Source organism: Micrasema longulum, unplaced genomic scaffold (genome assembly GCF_059751315.1).
Source record: "Micrasema longulum isolate JH-2025_06_02 unplaced genomic scaffold, ASM5975131v1 h1tg000453l, whole genome shotgun sequence".
NCBI lineage: Eukaryota > Metazoa > Arthropoda > Insecta > Trichoptera > Brachycentridae > Micrasema > Micrasema longulum.
In genome coordinates this window covers 1,677,678-1,705,520 of record NW_028277652.1, presented here as the reverse complement: position 1 = coordinate 1,705,520, position 27,843 = coordinate 1,677,678, and the positions used below count along the sequence as shown (strand labels likewise).

At 33.3% G+C, this 27,843-nt stretch overlaps 1 protein-coding gene across 4 annotated transcripts in view; it reads right to left on the bottom strand.

Moving 5' to 3' along the window:
• LOC148281489 (uncharacterized) overlaps positions 1-27,843 on the bottom strand; it is a 163,909-nt gene that overhangs the window by 4,676 nt on the left and 131,390 nt on the right. For all 4 annotated transcript variants that reach the window (XM_088226634.1, XM_088226636.1, XM_088226635.1 and 1 more), the window contains 2 exons: positions 23,146-23,351; positions 144-1,812 (listed from right to left, as the gene is read on the bottom strand). In XM_088226634.1, coding sequence (XP_088082760.1) covers positions 144-1,812; positions 23,146-23,314 — 1,838 coding nt within the window. In that variant the 5' untranslated portion in view covers positions 23,315-23,351. The remainder of the gene's footprint in view (positions 1-143; positions 1,813-23,145; positions 23,352-27,843) is intronic.

Here is a 27,843-nt window from a genome sequence, read left to right as displayed (position 1 = left end):
TGCAATTCTTTCTAAAAAAGGTAAACATTAAAACAAACGGTAATCATTATTTTCACCCATAACCAAATTGAATTAAAAAAATATAGTTATAAATCATCATAATGAATGTACGAATAAATATAAATATAATCATAAAAACTTACTTTTCTGCAAGTCCAGACGGCACAACATGAGCTACTAGGTATCCCACGCTACCTTGGTCGGCCAATTTTGTTTTCGCAATGAAAATTCCAAGTTCATCCGACAAATCGTTTTTCACTATTCTAACCACTTTAAACTCAGATTGCAACCTGTCCCCTTTAACTCCTTTCCCGGTCGTTTTTCTACACGGCGGTATCGGAGGTATTCCGCAATCCACCATATCTGGCATCCTTTGTCGCCTTTTTTGCTGATCTGTCAGCGCCAATGTTTTCTCCGCATCGCCGGCAGATCGGGGTATTCGACGGAGAATTTCCTTTCTATCCAGAGATAATGCTCTCTGCGCGTGTCTTGTCATGTTTGGTTTCCGTTCAAACGGCTCGTATTCTTCCAGACGGTTCTTTGATCCGAGAGATTTAGAAGGATTGCTTTGATCCCCGGAGACACTGCGATTATGAGACGGTGTACAAAATTGAGAAGTGGAACTTTCACATCGCGATGGATTTCGTTCACTGTCAAATATTGAGGAAGTTGCAGATTCATTTACTAATATTCCCGAATCAGCGTCCTCGGAATCTTTTATAAGCGCTTCTTCGTCTCCGTAAGAATTGTTGAGAATTTCATCTTGATAAATGGGGTTATGGCTTTTTTGAAAATCATCTAATCCCGGAAGCGCACCGTAAGAAAAACTGCGTAATTTCGCCTTCACACCGTTACGATTCCTCTTGCGCTTTTCAACACCGGGTGTGTTTGCCGGCTCGTTTACGGAAATTTCACTCGGAGGACTATTTTTGTATAATTTCGCAATAAATCTGTTAGTTGAAGATTTCAGGTATCTGTCAGACATGGCTCTTATTTTAGCGGCTAGACAAGAACTCGGGCCGATCGTGTCTTTGTCTAGTTTAACTCTAACTCTCTCTCCTCGTCGTCTTAATTTTGAATCAATTAGTCTAATATCACCTATTTTTGGCATCGTTTCATGATCATCGTCGTAAATTTGATCGCTGGATTTCGACAAAGCAGTTTTCACTTTCGGTATTAAGTGATCTTCCGGAGCGTGTTCCGAGCTGGCGCTGTAACATCTCATGTCAGATCCTCTTCGCTCGTGCGTTTTGGGTGATCTTCTTTTGACGCCGGAACAAATAGTTTCACTAGGTTCGAAGGTAGTGAAAACATCGTCGTTATCGTCGCCCTTCGCATCCGAAAGTTTTTTATTCCAAAGACTATGTCTCAGATATTTGTTGTAATTATAAGGATCTCTGCTGAAGTGGAAATTTTCTGGGTCATCTAAATGGGTGGTGTTAAGGCCGAAAGAACTGCACTCACTTCCGGACGTTGAGGTAGAATCTTCTTGGGAGATAGAGGGAGATGCTTTGAAACAAGAGAGTCTGGTATGTTTCACTTTATCCAATAAAGGATTTCGTTTTTCTCTAGAGTAAATATGTTCTTTTTCTAAGGAGCCGCAGCGATCTCGGTGGAATGTTGGAGTCAAATGTCTCGGAGGGGAATTTCCCGGAGTATGGAGAGATATTTTCCTCCCATGGGGAGATAAATAGCGCGGTCGCCTTTGAGAAGGCTTTTCAATTATGATTAACTGTTCGGACAAATTATACAAATTTGTCTCTTGCGGACTGCTGCTGCTCTTTCTGTGCGTCCATCTTACCGGCGACATATCTGAAAAAAAATATATACTTGAAAACTCCTACTCAATAACGACAGATGAACAAAATTGATCAACAATAACAGAGCATATTTTTATTTTGTGTATAAACATAGTTTAAGAGCCATAAGTAATCACCGGGAATGTAACATTATTAAGATTTGAATAAAAATCATTGACACTCACAATACGCCCACTTCATAATGATCTCCAACATAAAAGCACGTCTGAGTACCTTTTGAGCACCTTCTTATGATCACGTTTAGATATCGACTGAAGGAATAATTGCAGGCTTTACTATAAATATAATTAAGTTCTTCGAATGCTGACAATTGATTTCCGAGGTGATGGAATGGCGGACGAGTGACAGGCAACCGGTACAATAGTGGAACTTAGATTAAGTAATCGTAAGATCCACAATCGTCTGTTAATTTGTTCATAAACCAAAGTGCTAGACAGGAAGTATGAATAAACCTACGTGATCGCAGGATGTGCTTTGCGGTCATCTTCTTTGGTGAACAATGATTCATCGAAGATTGACACGATAATAAAATGAACACATATACATATGTCTTCACATACAGCACTCAATCATAACAATGCACGGACCTATTATTAAATAACAATTCAGATTTGTAGTTCCTTATTGTTATATGACACTATATTACATAAATATATGTAACATGTACCTACGTAGTACCCACATAAATGAGAAGAGAATAACATTTGAGATTGATAAAAATAAACTTAAAACTAGTCCACGCGTTAGTTTTAATATTTTGAGATTGTTTAAATCTGTGCATATAAATTCTGGATTTTTCCCAGACAGGATTTTTAAAAGATGATTAATTTATTTTTTAAAAGTTTGTTTTACAATATACGTAAGAGGTAAAACAGAGTATTAAAAAAAAGGATTATTACATAGCAATGAAATACATATTAACAGTAAAAATAGTGGACAAAAAAATCCCACAAAGGCATGGCCTGTTCGTGATACAAGAAATGTTTATGAATTTTTGCTCCAATAATAAAAAGAAAGGTATATATATATATATTTTTTTTTTTTATATAAGAAAGATAAAAAAAAATATTCTGTAAAAGATTGTAAGGTACTTTTTTTATTTTATAGTAATTAAAAAGGGAATAAAAAATATTTTAAAAAAAACATAAAATATTCCTTATTATTAAAGGCCAACAAAATATATCATAGAAAAAAGAGTTAATATCTTAAGTTTAAATCCAGGATAGTGCGTGTTTTTTTAAATTAAATTTTTGAATGTTTGGGATCAATGAAATAGTATCAGTAAAAAACTAATTAAAATTTTTTGGGCCTGTAAAATATGATGTTTAGAAATTTTCAACAGGGATGAAGCCGTTGGGAATGTTTATGATCTGTCATTAGCTGGGTTTAGTGATCACTTTACACATTGTCTAATATTCACCATTCTGCCTTGCAATCCAGGACTTCGAGCACGGTAAGCGAACGCGAAAACTACTTCACTAAAAGGCAGACTTTTCTTTACTAGATTTATTTTTTCAGGAGTTTAACTCGAGAGTAGCCATCGAGCCTAAAACACTCTTCCGGAACTATGTTTCTATTTCACATGACGAAATGTATTCTTCATCCGCCCGGACACAGACAAAATTGCATTTTGTAGCAACAGGTAACCCTTTTACGTAACTGTGATTTGAGGTTTACATGTATTTTTGATGGATTTTATTTAGTTTAAACTTTGTATATTTAATTGATTGTTGTAATTCTTAGTAATAAATATAATAAGATTGAGCTAAGTATGGAACTAATGATACATCGTCGTAGTTCATAGATATGTATTGACCCTAGGCTTGTTGCTGGCGCCATGTTTAACCGCAAACGGAAGAAACATACATTTTCTAAAACTGTGATTAATTATCATTATTCATAAAATTATTTATATTAATCACAATATATAAATATATGAAGCAAAGTAAAAATAAAACCCCTTCGTTAAAATGTTTCAAAATAATTATAAAATATTACATTTTCACGGCCTTCAGATACGTTTTTCTGGGTAGATTAGGTCTTCTAGCCTGGACCATGGATGTAAAATTACGTAATTTTACCAAAAGGCGCGGTAAAATACAGTAATTTACGGTATTTTACGGTAATTTTCGGTAAGAATCGAATTTGACGTATTAATTTTTATTTTTATTAAAGCTACTCGTATTTGTAATATCTTTGAAAAATAAAAATTAGTTCGTCAAATTCGTTTCATACCGAAAAATACCGTATTTTACCAAAATCTGGTATAATTCCCGTAAAAAACCGCGGTAATTTTACCGCCTTGCATTTCCAGTCTCGACACAAATTTGATTCTCGAGGCTAAGACGAGACTCGGAGACCAAGTCTCGTAATTTTGAGACTTTTCGAGACTTCGAGACTATTCGATACTAACTATAATTCGTATAAAAAAATAGATTTCGTAAATAAATCACGCGTACTTTCAACAAAGCTTTTTATTCAAATGAAAACAAAACATACCAAACAACTATCCCCATATCACCAAACATAGATCACAATAGCCTAACTAAAATAAAATAACAGATTTTTTTTTCGAAATCAACAACTAGATAAGGGTAAATCAGCTTCAAAGATAGAGCCAAGAGAAAATACGTGTAGCTGCTTGTTGTCTGCAATACTCTAATGGTTATAAAGCACTTTAGAAATATCTTTAATTATCAAAAGACGACCTCGACAATATTGACGATAACGTACCTTCAATAAACATGTAGGCAGGCTGCACGTTTAAAACAAAGTAAATAAAATAAAAACAGAAGCGCGGCACTCGACGGAGGTGAAATGCAGCCCGCCTCCCCCGCAAACGCCGCCGCCCCATCCGTCCGGATTTCCGCAATCACCGGATGGGCGGGGGTCCGGATTAGCGAGGCCCTACTTTGTATCAATTTTCGTACGGCAGTTTGTTCTCAGTAGTCTCTTAATTTTAAACATAAAATTAATTAATGACTTTATAAGTTAAAATCACTCAAAAGGCCTTAATCGATTAGTAAACGGAGAGTTAAAAAGTATTTAACATTTTTTTAAAACGTAGCACCTTGTTATATGTTCTATGATTTTGTGAACAATACTTTGAGGATGTCTAAATTTTTGTAGACAAGGCTCCATAGGGAGTCAGATAGATTGAACTTTATTATAACAGAGAGGAAAAATAATTAAGAAGGAAATATGGAAGTCTAGAGCTTATGACCTGTCATCGGTTGATTTAAGCGACCACATTACACACTGTATATGCAGATTCTGAAGACTTTAACACACTGTGTAAAAGTCAGCAGATGGAATAGTTGAGGAAATGTGGATGTTTAAACATAGGCAGAATGGTGAATGTAAATGTCTAGAGTTTTATATTCCCGTCTCAAAAATATTTCCCTCTCTGTTGCAATAATTTTATATAAAATTTTGAGTTCAATATTTGTACCATATAATAGAACACATACGAGTAATTTAACAAAAAGTGGACCTCGCTGAAAAGTAAATGGTAATAATTTGGAGATTATTAGCATAAACCGCTTAATGCAAATGGATGGAATAAAGGAAATTTATATAGAAATAATACGTACACCCGTGGCATAAATCAGATAGCCAAAAAAGTAATATGAAAGTGTCCATCAACTGAAAACGTACATAAACAAATTGCTATATTATCTAGTCCTCGGAAGTTTTTAACCACCGCAATTATAAGTTAACAAAGAGCTCGAGACCTATAATTTTCCCACCAATTTTCTCCCAGAACATGCTAGAAGTCAGGGTTAATGCACCACTAATTACTGCCGCGTCATTGATCCGTAAAACCGCCAATTGGGTTAAAAATAAAACTAAAAAAAATATCAAAATGGTATAAGTTAAATCTTCTTTCAATTTAATTTCCCATCAATGAAATGACGGTGTGAAATCCTAAAACCGTCGCCGCTTCAAATAGGTAATATGAAGAAAATATAAGATCAAAATCTCTATAAATATTTATTGACTTTATCATTTTAATTTATTTTAGTTTATGTTGTGGTAATAACAAGATGTATGTGTGTATGTATATATATGGATTGTTTTTTATTACTTTTTATTTATTTTTTTATTTTTAAATTTGGATTTTAGGCCGGAGCGTTCTTAACAATTTCTACAATTTTGCATCGATCGATAAGGCGGTGGATAGGTTTCCTCATTAAGGTTTTAAAAAAACAGATATTTTTTGACAATCATTGTTCAATAAGTCCACTTATATTCACTACACACTCTCGCATACATACAATACTCACACACCCATACACATATACACACACCCTCACATACTTATCTTCTCTCTGTTTTATTTAATCTTCTCTTTTTCTTTTATTATATATATTTAATCCTCTCTATATATATATTTAATCTAATAATATATATATTTAATTATTTATTATCTATATTTTATTATTTTTTTTATCTTTTTTGTCTTTTTTTATCTATTTTATTATCTATTATTTATTATCTATATTTATTATTTATTATCTATATCTATATTAATAATATAATTATTTATTTTCTAATAATATATATATTTAATTTAACAATAATATATATATTTAATCTTCTCTCTGTTTTACATTACTCATATGAATGAGTAAAAGTTTTTTGTTGGATTTTTTTAATTAATTAAATTATTTTACAATCTGTTGTTCAGTATTTTTGTTTGTCATATAAATTATCTACTTTTTGGTTGACTTTGGTAAAATAATAAATATTATTCACCGATGATTACTTTAATTTTAACCACAGGACATTATTTTGTTTAACTGTCTTATCAATTTCGGGAAAAAAACAACGCTGTTCTTTAGATAGCTGGAATTTTTAAATTAAATATATATATATACATATATTTATTTAGCAATTAGCTGTTTTAAGATAAATTTTTAAAAATGCCAATATTCTCTATGGTAAATGGAAAATAATTCAAGGATATGAAATTGATTTCAGTGGTCTATGCATGCTTGTTTACTCTATCATTTATGATATTAAAGCTTTGTCCCTCTGTAAGACGCAATGTGAAAACAATATCCAAATGTGTGTGGCAAAATTTTAAATGAACTAAATGGAAATAGTACAAAAAAGTTGTACAAATACATTTTTTTTAATTTAATTTTTTTGCAACAGAGAGGGAAAATATTTTTGAGAAGGGAATATGGGAGTCTAGGCATTTACATGGCTTATGACCTGTCATTGGCTGGTTTAAGTGGCCACTTTACACACTGTGTGACATTCACAATTCTGCCTATGTTTGAACTTCCACATTTCCATAACTCTTCTATCTGTTGACTTTTGTGAAGTAAAAGAGCTGAAACCTTTATAATGTGGGCAAGATTCACCCGGCTGAACATTTTCCAATTTTTTATACTTCTTCTTTTACCAGGTAGTTGATTTAACAATGTTTTGAGTATGTCCAAATGCTTGAGGACTGGCAGGATTTTCTCCCAAATTTAAATATGAACAACTCCCCTGGGAGAAAATCCAGCCAGTCTGCAAGCATTTGGACATACTCAAAACACATTTTTTTTAGATTAGAGTCCAAATAAAAAAATCATTGGATGGGGTGACGATAAACATTCATTCGATGCTCGATAAAGAAATTTCAGTTAAAATTGAGGAAGCGAAGAACGTCGGAAGACTAAAAGTACAATGATGATTATGGTGATGGTATCCAAACCTACAAAGGTTGGTAGTAGGAGACTCCGCCATCATTAATGACTTGCATTACTTGAGACCGGTGAAGCGAAGGGATATACACTTAGACGCACACAGTAGCAGAACTGTAGGACTGATACAATTTGTATTTTACTTAAAGCTATTAATTATGGTCTAAAGCAGAAGTCGGCAAACTGCGGCTCGCGAGCCACATGCGGCTTTTTAGCCACTTGACCGTGGCTCACACAGCGCAAGTTTCACCTTCATTCGATTTATTTCGTCTACCGGTTCTAAGAAAAATTTTAGGGATTATTGCCACTGAAGTTCCAACAGGTGGCGAGAATATTGCAAATGCTGTCATAAAATGCATGGAAAAACATCATACTAAACTCGATAAAATTGTTTCTATGATGCTGATGGGGAAAAATGATTTTTTAAAAATATTTTAAAGTAAAAAATTAATCACGAGATATTTCTTTACCCATTACATCATTCAACAAGAACCGCTTTGTGCGCAGATATTTCCAGAAGAAATGTTTCAATGATCAACATTGTCATTACAATTTTAACTAAAGCTTTTTATCGTCGCCAATTTAAAGAATTTCTAGTTAAAATGGAGAGCAAATACGCATATTTTCTTTATTATTAAGGTACGTTGCCATTACAGAAAAAACAGTTTAAAACATTGAGGAATTTGTCTCTCAAAGGAAATCTTAATTGTTTGACCACTGCTTTAAAGTATACCTCTTTGTTATACCAGAAATACTCGTACTGAGATTGAATTCTGAATCAGAAAGCTATTGTCATATGCATTGTGTGTAATAACATTTTTAATAAAAAGAAAATATTTGCGTTTTTATGAATAACCCTAATATTTTAATTTTGAGGGCCATTTTCAACGAGTTGTAAATAACTCACTATTAGAAAATGGGAATCAAGTTGGGGTAGAATCAACATTTGATTAATCAAATAATTAAAAACTTCAATGGTAAAAAAAACCCCTGTTATCATTAATGAAAACAATTTTCATAAATATTTGAATAGCGTGAATATTTGAAAACAGATGTTTTTTTATTGATCAAGGTAACTATATTAGAGAGTTTCTAATCGTAAAGATGTGAAAAATACAATTGTAAATTTTATATTAGGATCAGTACGTACCCGCTTAATAGTTTTAAATGTCAAATAATAAATACATAGATTGTTAATGCGGATATTTTTTTTTATAACATTATTCATTCTGCGCATAATTTAATAAATATATAAAATGCGTTCAATTGTTTGATTACCCTTTGTAAATGTGTTAATGCCTGTCGGTGAATCAAGTAAACACTTTTTGTTTGTATTGGTAGGCACAGCGGAATGATTTATATGAAAACTTATTGCGACGCTCAAGTAAATCAAGGGTTATTAAAGATATGAATGTACTGTACTCGTCTATATTTAGAATAATTAACATATTTTCATTTAACAATGTAATACAGCGTCTTATGTTATGATAAACACAACACAATTGTTTTATTGAAAGTAAATAGAGTGGTATAATTTGACACCATTTTCTGCCAAATTATTGACATAAAAGTATGCTTTAGGTGGCAAATGCGTTGAATCTTTATGTTCTCAAATCGTAAAGACGAATTAAAATGTACGACGAGGAATAAGATACTATCACTTTATTATTGTTTACAATTTGAAATTAATACGGATCTATGAAATACTGTGGAGTAAAAAAAAATGTTTTTTAAACTTATATAAGTAACATAAAAAAATATTAAAATTTCCGCGAAAACAGTCATTGCATTGGCCGCGCCCCTAATACGTCTCCATTCATGTAAATTTTGAACTTAGTTTGTGATCGTTTAAATTTAGATAGAACACCGTCACGAATCTTGGTGTCACAATTATCAAGGCCAAACATGTCGCGTTTTCGTAGACATATTTTTTTTGTACTTTTTGTAACATTTCTCCACAACATCCATTTTTCTAAATTCATTCGATACATTTTTATCGGGATTCGTATCCTGTGATATTTCCCCATTCAAGACGAGATCAAATCCATGTAAAACAATATCAAAGAGATTAAACAAATGGCGTTATCTTGTATTATTTTAATCTAAAAATAATGAAAAGAAAGTGAAGTTTAAGTTATTAAGTAATTTATTAATTAATTAAGTATTAAGTAATTTATTAATTAATTTGATTTTCCAATAATCCTTCCACACTGAAGGGAAACTTCCATTTTAACACGGCGGGGTTCTTGTTAGTAAGATGTTTGAAAACAACATCCATTTTTCTAAATTCATTCGATACATTTTTATCGGGATTCGTATCCTGTGATATTTCCCCATTCAAGACGAGATCAAATCCAAGTAAAATAATATCAAAGAGATTTAACAAATGGCGTTATCTTATATTATTTTAATCTAAAAATAATGAAAAGAAAGTGAAGTTTAAGTTATTAAGTAATTTATTAATTAATTAAGTATTAAGTAATTTATTAATTAATTTGATTTTCCAATAAACCTTCCACACTGAAGGGAAACTACCATTTTAACACGGCGGGGTTCTTGTTAGTAAGATGTTTGAAAACAAACGCTACACATTATTATTTATGTGAAATTCATGCGTTTTCTCGTATTTTGTAATAAGACTCAACGGGTGGTAATTTTGAAATAACGAGATTGCGTAAGTAGATAAAGATGGCAGAGAAACGATTTTATAACATAAGTATATTAAAAAAGAGAGGGAGAACATTTGAGAAAAGGAAATGTTAAAGTTAAGGCATTTACAGAGCTTGTGACCTGTCATTGGCTTAAAGGTTGGTTCGTGTGTCCATTTTAGGCACTTTTCTTTTATTCATCCATCTGTTCACGGATTGTCGAAATCATGTAGTACGATAACTCTCTTATTTTTTTAAATGATGAACTCGTATTTTTTGTAATCTTCAAATGGACATTTTCACACCGAATTTGGAAAGTAAAATTTGTATAACTATGCTGGATGTTAAAAAAAAAAAAAATTATCCTTGCTACGCGAAGAATGAATGTTCGCTGATTCAGCAACATACTCTCATAAGACAGAGCACGAAGATGGAACTCATAACAAGGAAGACAGAGACGCTGTTTTAGGGCGGGTGTTGTGTAAAACAGATTCAGTCTTCAGTGGGTTGATGACAGTGTTTATGGCGTTGCCTTATTGATTCGTGTATCATCCGATGACTCGTTTCCTCGATAAGGTGATCAGTCTTACGCTTCAGGTGCCGGTCTTAGTATATTCGAATGTAAAAACAACCCATTAAATAAATATTTCATGTCAACCATGTCAGGAATCGAACCCATGACCTCTTGCAAGGTAGGCAAATGCGCTGACGTGACATAAGACTAATGATTTTTTTTTTTTTTAAATATTAGAAAATAAAAACAATAATATTCTAATTATATGGACTTTAGTGACAGATTTTATTGCTTTTGAAACAATACAACGAACTCGAATCACATAAAAAACATACTCAAAATTTAAATTAGCAAATTTAATTGTACAATTGACTTAAAACTGAAAACTTCTCGTTCATTTTTTTTTCCTGATAACGATCTGCATATTGCAATCCGGATGACTGAAGTTCGGATAAACGAAGTTCTACTATACTTCAATTTTGGTGGTATATTTATGTATCACTTTATTTTAGGTGTCTGTTTTATAAAAGGTTAAAGGTCTTGTCGGAATATGGGATTTAAAGTAAACGTTTTTATGATGTTTCCTTCTCAAAAATGATTTCCCTCTTTCTTACAACAAATTTAGATCTAAAAAAATCCCTAGGGAGAAAATCCAGCCTGTTGTACATCATAATCAAAACTTCGTTGATTAAACTAACCGGTATAAATAATTGGAAAATTGTTTTCAGGCGTTGCTTAGTAGATGAATTGGTTCAGCCGGATGAATCTCACCCACAAAATAAAGATTTCAGTTCTTAAAGTTCTCAAAAGTCAACAGATGGAAGAGTTGAGGAAATGTGGACGTTAAAACATGGTTAAAGCAGAATGGTGAATGTTACATGGTGTGTAAAGTGGCTACTTAAACCAGCTAATATCAATTCATAAGCCCTGTAAAGGCCTAGACTTCCATATTCCCTTCTAAAAAATATTTTTTCTCTCTGTTGCAACAAATGTAGGAACAAAATGCAAAGTACTCCTCTAGTGGAACGGAAGGCCTGTTGACTACTGCCAACAGGCCGGCTTCTTCTGAAGAGTTTTAAGTGGTTTCCTCTCCACGTGAGCAAATGCTGAGAAGTTCCTGATTAGCCTACTTTAGTATATCCCTCCTGATCCCAATAGTTTAGATAAATTTAAAGATATTTGATTGCAGAAAAATCCACTTTTTGAAATATAAACCTTGTTCATTAAAAGCAAGGTAAATAATAAAGCAACTCCCATATTAAAAAAAACTAATGTAGATCTAAATAACTTCCTAGGGAGGAGATCCAGCCTGTCTAAAATCATTTGGACATACCGAAACATAGTTGATAAAAAAAACATATTGATAAAAAGCGATTTATTGACAGTCTAACAAGAGTCAAGGCGCTGAAAATATGAAAACAAACGACGCAATATTACACTAGAAGGTCTTGTGGGAATGTTCTTTGGCTTATGCGTTGTAAATAACTGAGGCAAAGAACAGTATTGCAATCTACGAGCTTTACGAGCTTGCCTACGGTCTATCGCGGTATAAATACCGTCGGGTAATGGCCTACCCAAGGCGAAATGTATGAGTAATATGGAGGAAAGTGAAATTACAGCTAGTCACTTTTACCTTACGCGTATGGAAGATACTCGTACTACTTATTAAACAATTGAAGACCTCGTTGTAAAAACTTAAAATTTCACAAACCAACTATTTTTCAGGAGAGTGTTTAAACTGAATACCTATGTTTACTTTGATTTTAATTTATTTTTGGGGGGGAGTAAGGTTGATTTGGTGAAATAAAACCATATTTTCAAGATTTTTCTCTTGAAAAATAAAAAAAAACGCGATTTTCGCTTAAAAAATCGGCAAAAATAAGTTTTAAAAGACTCGATCATTTTCAAGACGTCCATGTCTTAGACAACTACTCCGAAAACAACGTTCTTACTGTTCAACCAGTATTAAAATGTTAGTGTGATTTGCTGTGTTTAGACCAAATTTGGAGCTTTGTAAATTTTAGAGCAAACTTAACAAAGCTTGACAAAGCGTGAGTAAATTATTCACAACTACCACTCGTTGAAAATGCACCCAAAAACTGTAACACTTGGGTAAATCGTAAGAATAACAGCATATCGACTGTAAAAAGGCTAAACGACTGATGCGCCACTGAAGCCGAAATGGAGTTATGTATGCCACTTTTCACAGAATTTTAGGATGCATCATATGAGCCGATACCCATGGATACCGGAAGTAAATTTGACCTTTTTTTTACAAATTGTCGTTAAGGTTTACATGAAAATCTGTTTTTGGTGATTATCCTACATGGCCCTTATAGTGCTACATAAAACCTGTCTTATCTACATTGTTTAGAATTAATACAAAATTTAAAAAAAAAATAACGCTCATTTTTAATATTTTTTCATAGTAAAAAAGAAATATTTGCGTTCTCATGATTTACCCAAATATTTCATTTTAAGGGCCATTTTCAACGAGTTGTAAATAACTCACTATTAGAAAATGGGAATCAAGTTGGGGTAGAGAAGTATTCGAACCACGGACCTTCGATCCGTGAGTCCGAGGCACTAGACACAGGACCACGACCCGATTGATTAAAAATATTCAATGAATCTCCTGCAAAATTCATTTTATGCACATCATTCAATTAGCTATTTACCGTCAATATAGTTACCGAAATTATTCAAACAAAACTCGTAGGTGAATTCACGACACCTAACTTGTGATTTCGTATTTTTATAAGTACAAGAGATTTGAGTAAAGCAGAGATTTTTTTGTTAGATTCAAAAAATGAATACAAAGGATTTTATATAGTATTGTAAGGAATTAAAACAAACGGCTGAAGCGCCACACCCCGTTGGATCGGATTAAAATGCTGTTCAGTTTATTACGTTTATGAGATGCAAGAATTTAATAAAGACATTTGCATAATATTTAAATAACGCGCATTACCTATTAATCTTTGCTCTTTCACCGCATGCACGAAAACATAAACATGTACAGGTCCACGATAAAATGTGGAAAGAACAAAGTTCAATTTGAATAAAAGGTTTTTGGTATTTGCGTCAGACAATGTAACATTATAGATGAGAAATATCAAATAATTACCATCGGCAAAAAATGTTACAGCGTAACATCATGAAACGCGTAATAAAACTCAGATTTATGTTCCAAAATTGGGCACTTGTAATAATTTGAATAAATAATCGTGACAAATTGCAGAAAATTATAATTTCGGAATTTCTTCAACAATTAATGTATGTTGTCATCGTGATTTTCGTCCCATAAATGAAATTTTCTCATTTTAGTCATGTAAACAAAATTACTCTTTGCCAGTTTGATGAGAGATTTTTTTAACAAAACGACTTGCATCGTGCATGAAAATAATAAAAATTTTCACATTAAACTAGGGCCCGGATTAAAATAGGAAGTTCACAGTTATCTTCAACTTTATAGTAAAATTACGTTTTCTACGATACTTCAAATTTTCATACAAAAATAAAACAGAAACACAGAAAAAAAAATTTTACTTCTTTACAGAAAAAAAATTTACAGAAAAAAAATTTTTACTTCATAAACTATCGAAGATAACATTTCTGTTAACTTAAATTATTTATTAAGAAAATACAAAAAAAGTATCATGGACCGGAAATGCATAATCGAAAATATCTAAAGAAATAATAATTTAAATTCACAATTTTTCATTCGGGTAGCTCAAATTTACTTAATAGAAAATTGAAGATAACTCTGTTAACGCCCGGGGCCCAGGGTCCCGATTACAATGAGAAGTTAACATTTATCTTCAATTTTATCCACAAAGTAAAATTAAGTTTTCTGCATGAAAAGCAGAAAATTTTTCACAATGTTTTCTTCTAAACATGTTTAATTATAGGTTACTGACGAAGATACTTTAAATTTTCATTAAAATATACTCATGTTCGAACACAAATATCGGTTTTTCTTTATGGGCAGTCTAAGACAACTCTGTCAACTTCCTATTATAATCGGGGCCCTGGTGTTGGTGGCACATAGGGCGGTGGCTGACTGGCTGCAGGGTGGTTAGCGGCATGTTTTGCATACTGATTGTATTGACATGAGTAACTGCTAATGAAAATGAGAATCACGTTCGGTTATGGAATAAACTACGCCGGTATGACGCGCGTTAATATTAATCACGAATTTAAATTAAGCGGTCAATGTTAAAACTTTCTTTTATTTATTTTTCAGTTCACAAATAGTAAAAGATATCACAATATAAATACAATTTTTATAAAATAAAAAATAATAACACCTAACATCTTTCACTAATTATATGTGAACACCAATAGTCACAAAAGAAAAATTAAAAAATTTATATAGACCAACATTTAGTTTTCATTATATGTTATTAAAGCAGTTAATGAGAATTTAAATAAGATTAATTTTAGTCAAATTTTATTTAAGATAAATGCAATTTATACAATCGAATATAAGTTTACTGGATCATTAATAAGGCCTCGTAGTAGTAATAAGTTTTTAAAAATTTATTTCAATAATTTTAGTAATAATAGTCACAATAAAATAAAATAAATAAAAAAACAATGCGTACTCTTATTTAGTGTATCCGTTTTATTACTGTACATATTAGTTAGGGTGAGTATATATATTTAGGGTGCGTGAGGGTATGTGTATATGTATATGGATGTGTGAGTATTGTGTGTATGCGAGAGTGTGTAGTGAATATAAGTGGACTTATTGATCAATGATTATTTTTGAAAAAATAACTGTTGTTTTTTTTTTCAAAAACCTTAATGAGGATCAACCACCTTATCGATCAATGTAAAATTGTTTTTGTAAATATGTTTACGTGAAATAAATAAGTAAAAGCTAAGAAAAAAAGCACATCCTTAAGGACTTACGAGTTTAAAACCTGGATTTATGTCTACAGTAAAAATACACGTTCAAAGACAAGTATTTCAACTTCCATACATAAAAACTAAATACAAAGACTTGTGTATATGTTGCCGCCAAATAGTAAAATCAGCCACTCAACAGGCGGTTCATTAAATCCCGGCATTCACCCGAATGGTTAGGCCGTTCGTTGGATGAATTAAAATCACTCAGCGTTCAACGTATTTTCTGATTGTAAGCTAGCCCTTTGGAAACGGCTGAACAAAATGCCGCTGGGTTAGGTTATGATAGGTTAGGTGAAGTTTAATAATAGTAAAAAAAGTTTTTCTACATAGCTTTTTTAAGTTAGTTAAGGCTGTATTAAAATTAATGAGGCAAACCGACGTTCAACCCTTCGTGAAACGTTCATTCAACGAACGGCCTAGCCATTGAGTAAAATTAAGGAATTTAATGAACAGCCTAGCCGCTCAACTTAGTGGCTGATTTAAATATTTTGCGGCGACATATATAAAGAAAATGAACAAAAAGTTTCAAAGGCAAACATAGAAAATAAAAATCATAAAAAAATAAAACCATAACTTTAGCATACCAGACAAAAAAACAAATAAACAAACAAAAAATTTCATGGTAATGTTTAATTTATCTTTTTTAATGCGGTTTCTGATGTATAATTTTATGTACAAACAAGTTGATGAAATCTTTTTCGGTAAATTTCTTAGATTTTGGTAGGCCTACGCAAAATAACTTAGCTTATAAAACAATTTGAAGTCACGCGTGATGAGCGAAGAAAAAAACACAATAAGTAAATTACTTACGTATGTCGCAAGAGCAGTAAGTACACAATACTATGTGAAAAGGAACTACGCACAAACAAAATGAAAGTTAAACAAATGTGCTAAAATAAATAAGAATTGTAAACGCTTCAATGAACAATGTCGATAGACTTTTAAAGCAAAGACGTAATACTGCATACTCAAAGATTTACGTCACTATTTTAAGACAAATTACTTCATGGCCTTTTAGGGGCCAATACGTTCGCCCGTACGCTGGCACATGCGCCGGCGCGCGATACACCAATTGTCGGGTTTTTAATACGGATCGAAGAGCGCTGGCGCTGGCTGTACGCTTGTCGACGCGTGCACACATTGGCCCAGCTTTTATAGTAGAAATCGCAACCATAGTCGTCTGATTCTGAGAATTAAAAATGCTTAATTGTCCTTTTAAGCCAGTAGTCAAGCATATAGTCAAACTATATAATTGAATCGATCATTTGAGAAACCTCATTAGTTAGTTGATTAAATATTGGTTTCTTAAAGAAAAGAAGTGCGTTTAGAGCCAAAGTTACGTCCGCCAAAACCCCGACTTGTGGGGTTTCTCAAATGACCTTTTTAAATTTAAGGAAGTTCCAGGAAGCACTGTAATTAGTAAAGGGTTGTCAGCCGCTATATTGGGAGAATTAGAGTATAGAATGCTACGAATACCAGAGTTTTTTTTGCGGAGCACGTGCTTTTTTGTGCGCTTTTGATGCCCGCACATTGGTTTGCACGGACAGATAGTGAACGACTCGCCAACGTGTGGACAGTTTAGTGATTTCGTTGTCAATACGCGTGCCAGCGTACTAGCCGACGTTTTGGCCAGCGTGTAGAGCCGCCTTTAGGTATTACAAACGACTAAAAAATTAGTTTATTTTTAGGCTCATTTTAAAAAAAAATTGACAGCTGCCAGCTAGTATCGTTTCTATGGTAACGAGTTACACAGAAATAAAAGGTCGAACGGATGAACAAAAAAAAAACAACACGTATATTTTTTGATCACTTAAGATATATACAAAGACTCAAATAAAAGTCAACGAAATCGTTTGGTTATTATTGAACAAAATAAACCTTTAGACATGTTAAGGCATTAAACGTGAATCTGAAAGCCAACTTCAATTTTCGTAGCGACATGGCCTGCACTTTCACTCTCTGTGGAAGTTGTTTTCACAGATAATAAAGCTTTGAAAAAAAAAATCAAATAAATTCGGAGTTCGTTTTCTTGAGGTCAGATAATTAAAAACCGTTATTTAATATCATTTATGTTTAAAGCATTTACTTTGTGGCCAAACATTTTAATAAATGTAAATATTAGTATTTAACCACTTACCGATTACAATACCAATTACAGTTTTGTAACCGTAAAGCCAGATTTAGAAAATCTAGCAACGGATATCGAAACGGCGCTATACAAAGGACAAAAGGTGAAAGTGGATTTTAGTTTTTGTCCTGACGAAGAGACGGGTACGTCTCGAAACCGGTAGACATAAATTGTCAGTGAGTGGTAATATTAACTAACACTAATCCTTGTTTAATTATAATAAACGCTATCGGGTTTTTGTAACTTCCTAATGAGCTTTATTGAAAGCTCCCTTTGCTTCATGTTCTCGTGTTTTTTTCTCGACATTTCTGCAAATTCCACTAAATTAAGCTCTTTTTCGGAACTGTCAGAATTGCATTTTGTCTGCAACGGAAATAACCTTCGAAATAGTGACTATGCTTGGCTGACTATAGCAGTTTTTTATGCGTTAAAGTTTTTTTCCCGAAGTTCGGGAATTCCCGACTAAAATTTCCCGGGATCGGGATCAATTATTTTTCCGGGTATTCAGAAACCCTAGGGGCAATCCTAATATTTGCTTTATCTTAGATGTAGCTCGTACAGTAATACTACGTCACTGATCCAATTCTTATTTTCAATACATTTCTTGTAAAACGTAATGTAGAATAAAATGAGACGTAATCGCCAGAAAATTATCTCAATACATTAAAAAAGGGATAAAAAACATTTAAGAGAAGGGCATATAAAAGTCTAGGCATTTACAGGGCTTATGACCTGTTATTGGCTGGTTTAGAAGGCCACTTTACACACTGTGTAACACTTATCATTCTGCCTATGTTTGAACATTTATATTCCTGCAATTCTTATCTTGATTTTTGTAGAGTAGAAACGGATTTTTTATTGATGCGGGAAGAATTACTTCATCCGCGCACTAGACAGCGCCTTTCAATATAGTCTTGGATACAAAAATTTAGACAAACTCGAAATATTGTTGAGCAAATTATCAATCAAAAATACAAATTTTTTCTTGTTTTCAAATACAATTTTTCCTTGTGCGGTAGGTAATTTAGTTTTTAATCGAAATACGGACTTAATTTCTTATTATTTTTTTAAAAACATTATAAAATAAATACCTCAATTCTGTGGTATATTTATGTACCATTTTGTTCCGGATGACCTATTAAGGTTTAAAGTCAAACCGCATTACAGGGTCGCTACTCTTTGGCTGCGCTGCGCGACATAATTTTGTATGGAGTACCACACAGTGTAGTGGATCTGTAGTGCGTTTTGTTTAATTCAAAAGAGAGAAAAATACTCGCAGTGTCGTTCTAGCGCATTTTGACCTTTATATGTTTACGTGAAAAATAGGTACCTATTTGGAGGAAACTGTACACGTATACACTTATATTATGAAAAATTGTAATAATAAAAAACAACTTGTGCTAATTAGCGTAAAAATTCAGCGGCGGATAAAAATAGTTTTTTCCTTTAGTTCCCAATCAAACTCGTTAAAAAAAATAAAAAAAACATGACGTCGGAACGGTCGCGTGGTAATAATTAATAAAACATTTCATTAAGCGGACTACATACCGTGTGAAATTTTGTAATCGTGCGACCTTTGACGTCATAAAACGTTGCAAACAATTTTTATTGATTTACGAGTTGTTACATTTTCATGAAAACGTTTTTTTTTTTACAAAAAATGACCTAAACATTAATTAGTTGAATTTTCTGGTTGAAGTTAGTCTGACGACACCTAGAAAGCGATGAAACCGGTCATTGGTCTATCAAACTAAGTGGATTGAAGTGTCAACCTGTCATTAGCAAATAAAGTGACTTGTTTTGATGAGTGGTACAGCTGTAATAATCACGGACAGTGTGCCAGGACGAAGAAGCAGAGGCAGAGCTGCAGCTCGATGGATCGACCAGGTGGAAACAACGTCACAAGCGACTCTATATGGAGCTGTGGATAGGGTGCAGAACTGAGGAACGCCCCTTAGAACTGAGGAACGACAGAGAAGAAGACAGCAGCCTATTATCGTGATGTAATTCAAATCTAACATTTCAAGAATCTTAAAAAAAAAACAAATATGTTATATTCTTTTATCTTTTGTTTTTTTGTCCATTTTTTAAAGAATCTTTTCGTTAAAATAAGTACGCTATATCAATTAATTAATTTATTTATTATATATGCGGCCTTAGCCAATAATAACAGTTATATGAAGAAACACATGTACAAAAAACTAAATACAAATAACACAAAACTGTGTAGCAAAGACAGACAAGGGCAATAAAATATGGCACATATGTTCAAAAACATGATCAACATTCAAAATTACGAGATAAGCTATGCCAATCCATCTTCATCTCTAACTGTGTTAATGGCAAAGAGATCTACGAAAAGCGGGAAGATCTATCTCAAAGAATTCCAAGTCGTGTGAAGAATTGACTAATCTACACATTCTCGACATTGGGGCATAAAAATAGAAGTCACCCTAAGAAGATTTGATAAATAATAGCAAATTTTGACTTCTGGTAACACGGTTGGGAACATGAAAAGAAATTGATTGCTACAGCACGCCCATTTCCGTTCTACGTTTCGCCAATGAAGACGGATTAAGAGATTGCTCTGTTTCGACATAGGGATGATTACCCCTTTTTGCAATCCGAGCAACCATGCTATTTTTCTTGGAAAACAATGTTGAACAGTCTCGATATTGTCGCACTAGTAAAAATTAATAACATAAAGAAGGAAAATGAGAAGGAAAACAATATTTATTGTTATTTTTATGTACCTATAATTTGCCTCAATATATCTCAAGGTTTTTACCGAATTGTTACCACAAATTAATAAGAATGACATTGATTCTAAAAGCATTAAATTACAGATAGGTAGGTACAAAAATAATGATTTATTGTTTATTGTTTAAGTGTGGTCTGGTGGTAACGAAGGACATTGTTTTTAATTTGACTTCTACCTTCTCTTGTGATAAAAATGATGTAATCCATTTCTCGCATATTTGTAATAAAATCAGAAATTCAAAATCTATTGATCTTTGATAGGTAATAACCAAAATAAAGATTTAAATAACAGTCCTTTACCAAAAATGTTTAATAATAGGGAAATATCACATGCTACGAATACCGATAAAAATATGTGAAAAAATCTATTGTATTTTCAAAATCAATATGGATGTTGTCGAGAAATGTTTTCATACATAACTTTCGAAATAAAATTGTTAAAATATATGTCGGCACAAAAACGCTACAATGTTTGGAGTTGACACTTGTGACGTCAAGATTCGTGACGATGTTTTATTTCAATTTAAGCGGTAACAAAGTTCCAAATTTAACCGAATCGGGACGTACAAGGGGCGTGGCTAAAAATGCTTTTTATGCTACTGATAAAAAAAAATTAACTCAAATTCAAAATCATTTTTTATGCTACTAATATTTAGCAAAAAAAAAATTTTGCTGGACAGTATTTCATAGACCTTTATTACTTTAAGAATGTTTTGAAAAAACGTGATATTTACCTATTGTTTAAAAAATAGTTTTCATCATTAGTAAAATGCTTTTCTCGATGATTTAATAAAAATATAATAATAAATATTTATCAAATGGGGCCAGGTCTGGACTGTAGGGAAATGGTTTAATACTTAGACACGACATTTATGAACAGCAGTTGCCATTGCCCTTGAGCACGGTAGTGATGAGTCACACTATTTTTTTAATGTATATTAAAACCCCCCTACCCCCCCTGGCAAGCCTTCCGTTTGGCGAATTTTCGAACCTACCCTTGTATACTGATTTTTCTCTAGGCTTGAATATTCTGTACCACGATTTCAATTTGAATTTTATTTATTCATATATATTTACATTACAAAATGGAATATCTTAAATCATACAGATAGAAATAGTTAAAATATTTAGGTAAAATTAGGTATATATAAAAAACACATATGCGTACATAATATCCAGAGAATAATATGTTAAAAAAGTAAGAGAATATTGTAACGAAAAACTCCCTCAGAGACGTGAAAAATGTCCATGTCCAAAGTAATATTTCTTGTTATACTAGTAATGACTTAGGACTTATGTTTTCTCTGGATATTCATTGTTTACTTTTAAGACTGAAAAAGCACACATTATGATAAAACTGTAATTACTTTTTAATATTATTATAAAATACATAATTTACTGCCTTAGAACGGGGAAGCTATCCCTAGTTAGGCAGTTTAGATGAACCAACAGAAAAAAAAAATGTATATAAAAAAATAAATTATTGTTTAACATAGAGATAGCCCTTCCAACAGGTATAACCATTGGCAGGTTTGCCACGATACTCGTCAATGGTTATTATAAGTTTAAAGATCTAACAATAAAAGTATTAAAAATGGGTTTTTGTGAAATACACGAATGTAATTAATGCAGCAGAGTTTATAAAGGCGGGTGGTGAAATAATTTTTGTATGGCTGCACAAGCTTTTTAACCGATGTTAAGAGAAGGAATACACTCCTCCAGACTGGAGAAGGGCTGTTGTTATGCCTCTATACAGGGGAAAGGGTGGAATGCGGAAATTATTTACAATGCGAATGTTGATGGATGCAGAAATAGAGGTAGACCGAGAAAGACATGGCATGACCAAATCCAACAAAATATTTGAAGATGGACATGTCGAAAGTCGGAATAATCGGCGCGCGTGCATGAGAAGATGTATGAATGTAGAAGAAGCGAGATCTGTATGCACCGATAGAATGATGTGGTGTTCTATCCTCTCTGCCTACCTTTACGGGAAAACGGCGTGATGGTTTGTTGTTGTAATTAATATTTGCAGCACTAACTTTGGAACTGTCCATATTAAATAATATAACTATTTATTTATTTTGTGAAATACTCAAACGAATTTAACATGCCGACCGGTTTCATGACATGGCCTTTCCTTTGAAAATGCTTGAAAAAAGGTAATTCTTGCCAAATAACAATTAGATAGGTACACCGTGTAGTACACGTGTGCTCTCTGTTGTTCGTCCGGGCTACAGATTCTCAGAAAATCATTAAGGTGTGTGAAGAAAGTCTCGGATTGAATGTTAACCGGGTGATCGTTTTTTTATGTTAAATTTATAAAGGTCTCTCGAATACTGTCGAGTAAAAAAAAATAATTTTACTACATATTAGAAGCATAAAAAATATTTTAAAGTTTATAATTTTGAATTCAAACGAAAAAGGACCATTGCAATGGCCACGCCCCTAATACGTCACGATTCGCATACATTTTGAACTTTGTGGCTGTTTAAATTTAACATCGTTACGAAATTTGACGCCTCAAATGAATGCCGAACATGTAGCGTTTTTGTGTAATAATGTATTTTTTTATATTTTATTGCATTTATGCATATTTTACCATATATTTTTATCGGTATTCGTAGTTAATGATTTTTCCCTATTGGATGTCACATCTTACCTATTCTAGATCGTCTGACGGTTCTCGGGGGCGGCGACAGGGGGGCTTCGGGGCACGGCGGCTCCGGGGGCGGAGGCGGAGGAGGGGGAAGCCCCCGGGGGGCATCGCCCCTCAGCGGGGACAGGCTGATGAGGCGGGGAGCCTCACCGTTCCTCTTGAACCAGCGCATCGCCTTTCTCTACAAGAGGATTACGACATTTTGAAGCCTGAAATGAAAGATAAGAACATAAATGTAGATATTAACCACCAACTAGTTACAACTACTCATTATCATTCCCCTTCCCACACCCATTGGTGCATAGAGCACTGCATTGGCAAACCAATTTCAGCGTATTTCGGTAACCTGTCACATTTAAAAAAAATATTTCTCAAGTTAGCTTATTGAACATAAAAAATATTTTTTTAAAAATGCATTTAAACTATTTTCATTTTTTATACATGCACGTAAAAAAGATCCATCCCACGCTAAAGGCGCCAGTACAGGAAAAATGAAATGTTGCAGTTTAAAAAACCGTTAAAATAAATACTCCACGTCCACCTTTAGAGGAATCGAACCCAGAACCTAAGAATGGTAAACGAAAAAGCCTACCACTAAACTTCGTGGTGGACTTATCTCCACTCAATTTCCTTTTCCAGGATTTTGGCCTTGTTGAAGCCACTGAAGTTGTCAGAAACATACCATCCAGTGTTCTGGTTGTATTTCACAAACAGAAATGTGTTCTTCATCCGCCTTTCCACACCAAATGGTGCATAGGGTAATGCATTGGTACACCAATTGCAGCGTACCTAGATCATTTTTGTAACATGAAGGTAAGATGATCTGTCTTACGTTTCGGGTGCCAGTCCAGGGGACAGTGAACTATTTTAGTGTAAAAACAACTTTGAAACGAAATATTTCATGTCACCCGTGTTGGGAATCGAACTCGAAACCTCTTGAATGGTAGGCAAACGCGCTGACCACTGCACCACGAGGCCGACAAAATTATACCCAAATTCATGTATTGATCCGTCTCGTGGCGTAGTAGTTATCGCGTTTGACTGACATGTAAAAAAAAAACAAATGGACATTAAGTGTTGTTGGCATAATAATATGTAATTCAGATGTATGTTTTTCTTTTAATCTCTTAAAATGAAACATTTACACCTTTTCCTGCATTTTCTTTTTTCTCAACCGAAAATTAGTAAAACATTGTTGGCCCGGGAAATTTATTACAATAATTCTTTTGTTTACCGCTAAACGGATTAAAGCAGAGTGCTAATTCTGAAATGGAAAGAAAGCCAAAAAAAAAATGCTATTTTTATTCTTTCTGTCAAACAATATGACAAAAGTATTTAAAAAAGCACTCATAATCATCATTAATACCAGTGCCGGCGTCGCGGCCTTGTGGTAATGTCGGTTTTTGTGAGTATTTGGGTCGACCCAATGCAACGTACCGTACACCGGTATCATAATAATCATATTGTATTCAGTAAAGAAACCCGTTTGATACGGATCAGAAAACTAAACGCAAAAAACTGACAGAAACCTGAACAGAATTCTGAACTAGAAATGTTATAGGTCATTTTTTTTAAAAATACATGCTGTATTACACGATGAAATTTTATGATCTGAATTAGTGAGCAGTGTGAGCACTCGCAATATATGCAATAAATAAGCGTTATGCCCACAGAATGCACGCAATGATTAAATTCTTAAGTTGGAAATTGAATGAAATCTCATGAGGTCCCACCGTCCCATAGTCATGGCGGAAGGTTTTTCGTGTTTTATGTATATTCAAAAAATTGCGTACACAAGATCTGAGTGAAGACTTAAATAAAATGTTGAACGTATTCTAGCGTGATTGAAAAAATACATAAAAAAATATTAAATATTGAAAAAATGACGACCCCGAGACAGGAAATTCTCTATTGAAATGATCGTTTTAATTTAGAAAAACTTACAGTAAAGAACTCCCCAACTCAAAAAGATCCTGTCTATTTTAACTATAAAACTAAAAAAATTAATAAAAAAATAAAATTAAAAATTGGTGAAATTTACTTTTGACTTTTTAAATCATCATCATCATCATCATTATTCCATGCCCACTCCCCAGTTGGAGCATATGGTGTCTACAAAGATCCTCCAAGCATCTCTATCGGCTGTCAGCTCCTGTGCATCCTACCAAATCAGGTCTGCGTCCCATAGTTCGGACACGAACTGCCGACGAATAGTCACCAGTGGACGTTCAGGACATAGAGAACCTGATGCCTTGTAAAGTAGGTAAGCGTGGTTAAGGTTCTCATGAGGCATCCACCGCACATAGCCAAGCCAACCGTATCGCCTCCGCTTTACGACAGTTGTCACAGGAGTTTGTTGTGTCCGTTATCTTATTACTTCATTCCGTACAAAGTTCAACCACCGCTCACCCAAGATTCTTCTGAGACACATATTCTCAAAACTCAGTATTTTGCTGTTTCGGGCCCTAGTGAGGTGCCACGATTCGCATTAATAGAGGAGAATAAGTGTTATGCAGGGTGTCCTTAAAACCCTGTCACATCCGAAACCACGACGATCAGTACGGGCAAGAAGACATATTAACAAATTTTAAAAAATATTTACAACAGAAGAAAAATAAAAAAATGAAATATTGAAAAACAAACAAATGGTTGCTTACTTCTGCAGGGGAGAAGCGACGGAAGCGCGGCGCAGTATCAGACTCCCCTCTCCTCGTTTCTCCCCTGCAGAAGTAAGCAACCGTTGGTTTTTTAAAAATATTTTATTCTTTTAAATTTTATTCGTACTAAAAAAATATTTTAATGAGCCAATATGTCTTCTTGCTCACACTGATCAACGTGGTTTCGGATGTGACAGGGTTTAATGAACACCTGTATAGGCTGAATTTAAATCTGAGTAATTGTAGTCTATTTCTGGTTTCTGTTCTATTGTTTTAAAATAACTAAAGAAAAGTAAAACAATCATTATTTTCGCCTTAAAGACTGATAGACAAAAGTATACTATTTTTAAGAAATGAAATAAATCTACCTATCATCATATTCCTTTATTTTTCTGGCTAGATTTCTGATTCATATAAACTAGCTTTATACTTTCTTGCGTAATGTTCTGCACAGTCATTATATATTATATTTACCTTTTATCGTAATCACCTCAATGTTCCACGCTGCGTTATCAGTTATATCATAGGTACTGATCGGCCGCTACGAAAATGCTATTCAATGTTATTCAATATACAGTTATCTGGTTGTAAGCGCAATCGAGTCAGTGATTCGGTTTATAATCCACTGTTATAATTACTTTAATTATTCGATTAAAATATGCTGGGTAACCGCGAACTTCCGGCATGCGAGTGCGTATAGTGCAGATACTGCGAGGTGATGATTGGCGGTCAAGGACAAGATAAACTTTTGTCATTTTTGCATTATTGTATAGCTTTTCCACCTCATGTTCATACGCGCCTAATAGTGTGTACCGTCCATCGGCATCTAGTAACATGAAGCTGGCTATAGTCCTTACAATGTAACATGGTTAGAATGACAGTTGTCAGAAAAAGTTACGACATAACTTTGTAGTAACGTCAAAGGAGTTATTTATATTGACACACGAAAAATCATTTGTATCTGGCGTGTAAATTTTTTTTATGCAATGCTTGAAACATTAATATATGAAATCAGCTTTAAAACTAAAAAAAAACTAAAATAAGCCTAATTATTAACGACGTTCTTACAAGGTTACATCATTTTGCAAAACCGTTATAGAGATGGGACAAATCGATCAATGTAAATTGATCGAATAAAAAAATAGTTCATTTGATGTTGTTCATGGAAAAAGTATAAATGTCTCATTTTTTAGTGAATAATTGTGTTAAACACACTATAATAGGCTTGTTTTTTTGTTTTTTATATCAATTTTCGGAAACAGAGTTTTAGGATTGCATGAAATAACTGATAAAATCGATTCGATCAGTGATCAGTAATTTCCCATCACTAATGAAATTAGTTTGACAGCTGTCATTCTAATCAAGCTATATTTTAAGGACTTTAGGTGCGCGAGCGGAGGAAACGTTCTGTCAATAGATGGCATTTTGCAAGTTCCCCCCACTTATTATAATTCATACAGTTTGTATTCCTTAGGATTAACTTATTTCCTTAACGTTGTTATAGGTATCTTTTACTCGGTCCCTGGATTAGATCTGAAGCGTTAGACTGATCATTCTGCCTTTATGAATCTATATTATTTTGGTACAAAATATTTTTTAAGTCTCCCACGGTTTTCATCTGGATACTATCCAGATACAATGTTTAATAGCGGGATGAATGTGGATTGTTGATCAATTGGTTTGAAATTTCTCGCAGTTTCGCGTGGGAATACCACGCTAGGTTGGTGATAAGATGCGTTTATTTCCAACCGAAAATCCCTATGGTGAATGCCGTGGGAATCTCCCATAATAATAGATGCACCCCGTAAACGAGGCACGATTTCACATTCAAAATTTACCGATGTCCTAAGTGCTAGTATATTGCTCACACAACTTGCAGAACAGCGAGAGTTATGTTTGTATTATTTAAAGTTAAAAAATAAAGAACATTGTTATGAGTTTGAATTTTTTTTGTTAAAATAAAGGCAGAATTGTAAATGTTACACAGTGCGTAAAGTGGTCACCGAAACCAGCCAATGACAGATCATAAACCCTGTAGATTCCT